This window comes from Drosophila grimshawi, unplaced genomic scaffold (assembly GCF_018153295.1).
Source record: "Drosophila grimshawi isolate 15287-2541.00 unplaced genomic scaffold, ASM1815329v1 contig_1367, whole genome shotgun sequence".
In the NCBI taxonomy this organism is placed as follows: domain Eukaryota; kingdom Metazoa; phylum Arthropoda; class Insecta; order Diptera; family Drosophilidae; genus Drosophila; species Drosophila grimshawi.
The window spans coordinates 11,175,590-11,184,380 of record NW_025062889.1 but is presented as its reverse complement, the minus strand read 5'-3'; the positions used below and the strand labels follow the sequence as shown (position 1 = coordinate 11,184,380).

Sequence of the window (8,791 nt, the reverse complement as noted above, 5' to 3'; positions counted from 1 at the left end):
TTTAACTTATGAGATCTTCATGTGCCCCATTTATATTGGTTAAAGCCCGAAATAATAAACAATTTAAATTCATTTCTTTCCATTTATTAAAGTATGTTTTCCCATTTATTGTAGAATTCTGTTATCTGCAAAGAAGAATTCTTAATAAATATATAGATAGTATATGAATGTATGAAATATAATTATTTTAAATACACGTATATTCGTATATACCATACCAGGCATTCAATGAAATGTAAATATCCCTAATTTAATGGATTTACGTGAAAATTGAAGTTCAATAGCAGTAACCAATTTGCATCGCTTGCACTCATTCATTCAACTGGATGTTTATTGAAAAGCAAAAGTTCTTTGCGTCACCCAACTTTTGCGGCTTTTGGGGCTTTTGCGGGTGCAGTTAGTAACAAAAAATATGACTAATTTATTAACTCCATTAAAAACAGCAATAAAAGCAAATACGTTACAAGGTAAGTCGCGCACGCGTGCTCATCCACCCGCAGTTCGAGTAATTTAAGCGGTACTCATTTGTGGGTTTCACTGCTGATAAGCCACTGTATTTCCCCCCGAGGGGCCCCGGCTCCTCGCACATCTCTTCTCGCTTGCAATTGTGGTTGTTATTCGTGGTTTGCTACACTTCGAGAAATGCACCTTATCTGTTGCCATTTAAGCGAGACGACACAGCGAGCATTGCGCTTTAAAAACATATTCGTGAACTGAGCAAGGCTTGGTGCTAGGCTGGGTGGTTGTCAGTGGTTCAGTCTGAAACTTGGGCAGCACACGAAAACAACGAACTCGTCGAAATGCAATCGACATTTAAGTTGAAATACATATGCCTGTTGTGGCTAACTTTGCTGCAAGTACAGGCACAAGATATTGTGCCTAATTTTCCTGAGGATTTTGACACAACAACAATTCCAACCATCGGCACCACCAGTGGACCTGCCACAGAGCTACCTGCGACAACAACCACAAGTGAGCCAGCCGTAGAACCATCTACAGATGCACCATCAACAACAACAACGACAACAATTGCGACAACCACTGAAGCAGAGGCAACAACAGAGTTGCCTTTAACCACAACACCAGCAACAACAACCACAGAAGCTGTGGCGAGCACCACTCCCAGACTGCCCTTATATCCGACCTATCCACCTGGCCCGATACCCACAAGGCCACCTGTACTACCGCCATATAGCACCACCACCAGCAACAGCATATCCTGGGATAATTCCGATGAGAGTGAGGAGCAGCTCTGCTATCTGCACGAGGAGGATGACTACAGACGGCTGCAATGGAGACACGGAAGTGAGTAGATTGAAATAGCGATGTCGAAGGTTAGACTTGATTACGCATTCATTTGAATTCATTTTTGTTTTCTTATTCATTTCGATTACGCAGTTTTTGGCCCGATGAATCTGAAAATCTGTTATCGTTGCTGTCGTTATGGATACAGTGGTTTTGCTGGCTGCAGAAGAGTGAAGGATGGACCCTGTAGAAATTCGGTCTACACCACCTGGAATAAATACTGGCAATTACATGTACCTTGTCGATATGGAAGTAATGCATTTTTCAGATAGTCTTGATTGACAAGTTTTCGTGCATTCTTCAATATGTAAAATTTTACTAAGTAAATAAGAAAGCGAAGGAAATCAATTTAAATGGGCATGTAGAGTAATGTACATATATTCCAGACAGAATTATGCATACAGAAATAAATATTCATTGATAAATATTGATTTTAATTTTACTGATTCTCCAAAATGACAGTTGTGCAAAAAAAGAAACACATTTTTCTTCCAGCTCACAGTAAAGGTTTTTAATGATTAACATTCAAGAATTTTCGGGATTGGAAAAAAAAAAATATCATTCAGAAAATATTACAAAAGGAGGGGCCAGAAATAATGAGTAAAATCCTTTGGCCTTTCGATACGAATAAAGCAATGAAAAGGACGAAGTTCAACAAAACAATTGATATTTATTTAGTTACTTTTCTTAAATCAGAGAATTAACAAAATCTCGGCCATGTCTCTGAAAATCCATAAATTTAGTTCGATAGGATTTATTCTGTTTGAAAATTTGCAACGATTTGGTTGGTTTAGATTGATTTTTCTAAAAAGTTATCGTCCTAATCCTGGCACAATAGATTTAATTATTCATCCCAAAAGTCTGCTTTAAAATATTCGAGTTTCTCAAGCGATTTTATTTTTGAGTGTTCACAATTTGTATTGCATTTATTCAAACTCAAAATTATTTGCTTTAAGCGCTGCTGGATAAACTAATGGAAGAAATATCACATCCATTTTAAATTAATGTGTATACAAATAATATCTGTGCCTTAAAATTCATATTTATTGATTAATAAAGCTTTGCACAAAGTCTGGAGCACAAAATTGAGAGAAAAGATCCACCCGCAGTTCGAGTAATTTAAGCGGTACTCATTTGTGGGTTTCACTGCTGATAAGCCACTGTATTTCCCCCCGAGGGGCCCCGGCTCCTCGCACATCTCTTCTCGCTTGCAATTGTTTTTGCTATTAGTGGTTTGCTACTTTTTCAAGAAATGCACCTTATCTGTTGCCATTTAACCGAGATGACACCGAGAGCATAGCGCTTAAAAAACATATTCGTGAATTGAGCAAGGCTTGGTGCTAGGCTGGTTGGTTGTCAGTGGTTCAGTCTGAAACTTGGGCAGCACACGAAAACAACGAACCCGTCGAAATGCAATCGACATTTAAGTTGAAATTCTTATGCCTGTTGTGGCTAACATTGCTGCAAGTACAGGCACAAGATATTGTGCCTGATTTTCCTGAGGATTTTGACACAACAACAATTCCAACCATCGGCACCACCAGTGGACCTGCCACAGAGCTACCTGCGACAACAACCACAAGTGAGCCAGCCGTAGAACCAACTACAGATGCACCATCAACAACAACAACGACACAAATTGTGACAACAACTGAAGCAGAGGCAACAATAGAGTTGCCTTTAACCACAACACCAGCAACAACAACCACAGAAGCTGTGGCGAGCACCACTCCCAGACTGCCCTTATATCCGACCTATCCACCTGGCCCGATACCCACAAGATCACCTGTTGTACCGCCATATAGCACCACCACCAGCAAGAGCATATCGTGGGACGATTCCGATGAGAGTGAGGAGCAGCTCTGCTATCTGCGCGTGAAGTATAAGAGGAGAGTGGTGCGTTTCAGCGGAAGTGAGTAGATTGAGATAGGGATGTCGAAGGTTAGACTGGATTACGCATTCATTTGAATTCTTTTTTTGTTTTGTTATTCATTTCGATTACGCAGCTTTTTCCCCGGTGTTTCTGAAAGTCTGTTATCGCTGCTGTCTTGGCTACGGTGAATTTGCTGGCTGCAACAAAGTGGAATATAGATCCTGTATAAATCGGATACAGACCAGGTTGAAAAAATCGGGAAAGTTTCCTTATCAAAGTGGCGAATATAATGAATTTATCGATGAGCGTTGATTGACAAGTTTTCGTGCATTCTTCAATTTGTAAAATTTTACTAAGTAAATAAGAAAGCGAAGGAAATCAATTTAAATGGGCATGTAGAGTAATGTACATATATTCCAGACAGAATTATGCATACAGAAATAAATATTCATTGATAAATATTGATTTTAATTTTACTGATTCTCCAAAATGACAGTTGTGCAAAAAAAAAAACACATTTCTCTTCCAGCTCACAGTAAAGGTTTTTAATGATTAACATTCAAGAATTTTCGGGATTCGAAAAAAAAAAAATATCATTCAAAAAAATATTACAAAAGGAGGGGCCAGAAGAAATGAGTAAAATCCTTTGGCCTTTCGATACGAATAAAGCAATGAAAAGGACGAAGTTCAACAAAACAATTGAAATTTATTTAGTAACTTTTCTTAAATCAGAAAATTAACAAAATCTCGGCCATGTCACTGAAAATCCATAAATTTAGTTCGATAGGATTTATTCTGTTTGAAAATTTGCAACGATTTGGTTGGTTTAGATTGATTTTTCTAAACAGTTATCGTCCTAGTCTTAACACAATAGATTTACTCATTCAGCCCTTTAAAGTATTTAAATTTCTCTCGAGTGTTCACAATTTGTATTGCATTTAAAAAACTCAAACTCAAAATTATTTGTTTTAAACTCAAAGATGCCCCGATAATGACAATACTATATACCCAATATGAAAGCATCCTAATTCAACAATCAGCTCATCTAAGTGATAAATATAACATTTAATAAATTAGAACATAAAATACATTAAAATCGAACTGCAAATATTAAAAAGCTGAAATTAAGTTTCAATTTACTTACAAAGATGGTTGCAATCCCTAGTCCAGCTTGTACACATTGCCCAGATTCAGGAAGCAATCTTTCAAGTGCTGCTGGCACTCACAGAAATCGGGAAATGGTGGCGCCAACACCTCGTACATGATCCGCAGTAGATCGACGAATTTGTTCAATGCCTTGGAGTATTCACCGGTGTCGTAGAGCCGCTTGGCTGTGCGTGTCATCATTTCGGTGTCCTGCATAACCTTGAGTCCTTTGAGTATGTTGGTCGTCTCGCCGCAGGTCACGCAGTTGATCATGAAATCATTGCAGGTGGGCGGCACCTCAATAATTGCCGCACAATTGTTGGGCGCGTCGCAACGGAATCGAATCAGATCCCGGGGCAACTCATCGAAGAGCGGCCAATTGTCCAGGCAAGCATCGCAATTGCACTCAAACCAGTACAGATCCTTCAGCCGTGCCTGGCGATCCTCACGCTTATCCTGCGTGTAGATGGGGCCATAATTCTCATTGATGGGCAGCCCAGCCTCGATGGGGCGCACACTATTAATGTGAATGGTGGTTCCACGGAAATAGCGCACCACGCCCGGATCACAGGAGTGATTGAAGAGCGCCAGAGTCGGATAAATGGCACCGCCAATAAAGATGGACTTCTCCCTGCCCTCCGAGCTGTACTTGTGCAGCTCTGCCACCTCGTGCGTATTGAACTGAATAAACTGCAAGCTGCGCAACAGCAAGGCGTTAATTGTCCTGATCTGATCCGGCTGAGGCTCAGTGCCAAAGTAGCCAGCCGATTGCAGGCATCGGGTGAGGAAGCGTGCCATCAGCACGTACTGAAAGAAATTCGACGCTGCTCGCTCCTTCTGATGACGCTCCAGGTGCGCCACACGCCGAAAGTCGTCCTTGGGCAGGCTGGAATAAATATACCAGATAATTGGTTACATTATTATTTCAATATGACATCATATTATCACCTTAATAGCTGCTCCAGCGACAGATCCTCGTCCAAGCTTGGCCTCAGCTGCAGAAAGTAATCCAACGGTTTGCTGGCAATAATCCTCAGCGCCATATGATTGTTAATGGAGGCACCCGAGCGCCAGATGATCGGCAAGATGCCACACTCATATTTATGATACTTGTCCGCCGATCGCTGCTGACACTGCTCCGAGCAGTAGATCACATCCGAGCAGCCGGGACAGGCAACGGGCACAACGGTTCTGAAACGACAATGGAGCAAGCAGTTAGTAAGCAGTTACTAACATTACAGGGATGCATATACAGGTAAATATGTAAAGCAAGCAGTGGATAAGCAGTTATGTTAACAGCATGCTGGTATAGATTGTATTTATAGATAGATATGCATATACTGATATCTAGTAAGCAGTGTATAAGCAGTCAATATTCATAAGTAAAGCAAGCAGTCATTTTAAGTGCATACAGGTATGAAATTAATAAATAGATAAATGATGTAATTAACAAGCAGTGTATAAGCAGTCATTAATGCATACAATATATGTGTTTATGGATATGTTCAGAAAAGTAGTTGAATTTAGTCCGAAATTGCTTAAATACCTTGTTTATATAAAACAATTGACTTGTCACGACTTTAATACATATGCTTATCACACTAATAAACATGTTTTGCTACATTTTTTATACCATACACAACCAATAACAACATTTTACATTGACTATATATTTATTTCTTCTTATTTATTTGCTCATCGGTAAGAACATTCACTTACCTCACAAAGCAATATTCGCAGTGGGTGTGCGCATATTTCTCGAGCAATACCGCCACATAGGGATGCTCGACGAGCAGCTCCTGCCCCACCTGAACATCGGCAGCGGCCCGAGCAAATCTGCCCTCCTGCGGATTCTGATCGATGCGAACCAGCGAGCTGACGAACTCCTTCTCATCCGGCAGGGCTTGTGCCTTTTCCTCATACTTGAAATTGGTTTTGGCCAACTTCTCCTGCCTGGCAGCTTGTTTTCCCGTACGCGGATCACGCTCCAGCATCTTGATCATGGTCATCGCATCCAGATGCAGCTTGGAGCGTCTGTCGGCGGGCAGCGTTGAGTCATCCATCGCAGTGATGCATTTCCTGCAAAAGTAAATCTATTTAGCCAGAGTTACAGCTGGAATCACGACAGTTTCACCCACTTGAAGGCACTGATTGTGCGCGGATAGTCCTTGAGGGCCACGTAACAGCGGGCTTGACGCTCGTACAGCTTGTAAACGAGATCCTTGGGATACTCCAGCTCCAGGGACCGTCTGATGTCCACCAAACACTCGCAGTACTTCTGCATGTGGTACAACGTCGCCGAGCGGTTCGCCAGCGCTATGGAGCGCTCCAGAACTGAAATACACGAAATGGATGTTTAAAGGACGATACACTTCGAAAAATAAATTGAATAAAAATTACGAAGCACGGAACGAACTAATTACATATAAATATAATAATTACTTTCTAAAAAGCAAAGATATTATATTTATCTGAGTATAGGAAACAAGTTTCTTAGTTTTACATATTTTCAAAAAGTAAGTTTATAAATATTTTAACTTAGGGAAGGCATTTCTACATCTCAGAAATGAATTTTAAATACTCGTTTCAGATTTTTCTCTGAGTGTACTTACCCTTGTCGTTGGGCAGTGCCACATAGCTCCTGCTGTACAGCAGCATGGCTTCGATCCATTTCTTCTGCTTGAACGAGACAGTTGCACGTTCCTTCAGCTCCGCTGATGCAGTTAGACTCTTGCCGTTGAACTCACGTTGCACTTGCAGCTCCGCATCGCCGTCACGCACCCAGCTCAGCTGATCGACGTAGGCCACGCGCTCGTCATCGTTGCCACATGTGGACAATTTGGCTATATCCGATTCGCAGGTGGCGCCACCCGCTGCCCGCAACTTCAGATAGTATTCGGCAAAGAAGCCTTTCTGCTGGCTAAGTGGCAATTTCATCGCGTCAATTATTTAACTGATCTTTAAATCTTAACAAATTGAAAATCTCAATTATGCAAGTGATGAAAATTGAAGATTCGCCTCTGTTGTGCCTTTGAATACTGCAGCCGCACTGAGCAGTAGGCTAAAAAAAATACAGTCAGAAAGAATACAACGTGTGGTATCCAGACAGACTTTTCGGGCCTTTTATTTTTAGATCAGAAAAAGCATGCTATTCAGAGCACCAGAGAGAAAGCAGAACTATTGCGATATAGAGATTAAAATTAAGAGAGAGGGAGAGAGAGAGAGAGGGAGAGAGAGCAGGAGAGAGGAACAACATTTTTGTTTACAAACAAATTTTCGAAATAGTTTTCAATACTCTTCTTCCCTTTGTTTGCCAAGCAGCCGGCAGAGGCGACAAAAGAGGAACAGAAACAGAAACCGCAACATGAAAACACAGTTAACCTAATTATATTTTTAGCTAAATTTAGCTGCAAAACAAAAAAAAAGGTCAATAATAAAGGTTGGCTTCTCGCTCCCTATATATGATGCCAGTTATTTGCCGCACGTGCACCATTCGCCTCTTTAGCTCAGTGGTAGAGCACTGGTCTTGTAAACCAGGGGTCGTGAGTTCAATCCTCACAGGAGGCAAACTTCGAAAATTACACTTTTTTTTTTGTTTTTATTTATTTTTCTTTAATTTCAAATATTTGTGACTGCAAACCGAACTTTTAAGTTTTAGGAAATGTTGACTTTTATATATTTTTGGGCTGATACAGAAGTGCTTCTATTTAGAATGTTTCACGCATGCGTTGAAGCAAATATGTTTACCAAGACGATCGATTTTTCTTTAAATATTAATTATATCGATTTCAATGCAATAAAACAGAACAATTTTCTCTTAGTAATATTAATTGGATAGTGCAAATGCAGCTCGAATAATTAACTAAATGTTTAATAGACACGTTGACTTTTTACTGCTGATTAAATTTAACTTCTTGTGAACTTTTTGATTATTTTGTTTATTATACTAAAAAATGTGTGTTGACAGTAATTTTATTAGTCATTTATTAAAGAGATTATTAATAAGCGTGACAAACCATAATCAGCAAATATACTCTGTTTTCAGTTTAATAACATATCCATAGGGTGATAGTGTCTCTCAATAAGTCCTTTTAAACAAAAATAATTCGATTCATTGATTTTTCGAGTGAGAATAGAGTTTAAAAATGTTGTAAGAGAATAAGCCAATCAAGCAAAAGGATTGCCTCCTGTGAGGATTGAACTCACGACCCCTGGTTTACAAGACCAGTGCTCTGCCACTGAGCTAAAGAGGCATGAGCAACGCGCCCCGCTAAAACCGATAACAAAGTCTGCGCTTCGTCGGCAGCCAGTCGTCGGCTGACGCAATTTCGTTGGCTTCGTGGGCTGTTTAAACAGTTGGCGGCAGCGTACAAGCAGCAGCTAAGTGCGAGGCGCAGTTGCTCATTAGAGCGCCGTAAGTAAGCCAATTTGCAGACGTGTTAATGCTATCAGTGATAAATGTTTGTT

The 8,791-nt window shown here is 40.3% G+C and overlaps 3 protein-coding genes and 2 non-coding genes across 7 annotated transcripts; 3 read left to right on the top strand and 2 right to left on the bottom strand.

Moving 5' to 3' along the window:
• Positions 1-68: 68 nt before the first annotated feature.
• On the bottom strand, positions 69-7,370 carry LOC6560578 (SET and MYND domain-containing protein 4). 2 transcript variants are annotated; one of them, XM_001986441.2, is made up of 6 exons: positions 6,937-7,370; positions 6,463-6,658; positions 6,044-6,403; positions 5,273-5,515; positions 4,323-5,210; positions 69-125 (listed from the first exon to the last, which is right to left on the bottom strand). In XM_001986441.2, the coding sequence occupies exons 1-5, from the start codon at positions 7,259-7,261 to the stop codon at positions 4,340-4,342; spliced, it is 1,995 nt and encodes a 664-aa protein (XP_001986477.1). In that variant the 5' UTR covers positions 7,262-7,370; the 3' UTR covers positions 69-125; positions 4,323-4,339. The 2 variants fall into 2 exon arrangements, with proteins under 2 accessions (XP_001986477.1, XP_032590504.1); XM_032734613.2 differs by lacking the exon at positions 69-125 and adding an exon at positions 4,155-4,223.
• Positions 743-3,605, top strand: LOC6559224 (mucin-5AC). 2 transcript variants are annotated; one of them, XM_032734615.2, is made up of 3 exons: positions 786-1,305; positions 1,399-1,617; positions 3,525-3,605. In XM_032734615.2, exons 1-2 carry the CDS (start codon positions 801-803, stop codon positions 1,575-1,577), a joined length of 684 nt encoding a protein of 227 aa, XP_032590506.2. In that variant the 5' UTR covers positions 786-800; the 3' UTR covers positions 1,578-1,617; positions 3,525-3,605. The 2 variants fall into 2 exon arrangements, with proteins under 2 accessions (XP_032590505.2, XP_032590506.2); XM_032734614.2 differs by lacking the exon at positions 3,525-3,605 and having other exon boundaries at positions 743-1,305; positions 1,399-1,742.
• LOC116805011 (gibberellin-regulated protein 14-like) lies at positions 2,701-3,525 on the top strand. Its single transcript, XM_032734616.1, has 2 exons — positions 2,701-3,217; positions 3,312-3,525. The coding sequence occupies exons 1-2, from the start codon at positions 2,716-2,718 to the stop codon at positions 3,488-3,490; spliced, it is 681 nt and encodes a 226-aa protein (XP_032590507.1). The 5' UTR covers positions 2,701-2,715; the 3' UTR covers positions 3,491-3,525.
• Positions 7,371-7,819: 449 nt separating the features above from the next.
• On the top strand, positions 7,820-7,891 carry Trnat-ugu. The gene has a single exon. It is a non-coding gene; the product is annotated as a tRNA-Thr (tRNA).
• A 614-nt stretch (positions 7,892-8,505) lies between these two features.
• Positions 8,506-8,577, bottom strand: Trnat-ugu. Its single transcript has one exon. It is a non-coding gene; the product is annotated as a tRNA-Thr (tRNA).
• Between the last annotated feature and the right edge of the window lie 214 nt (positions 8,578-8,791).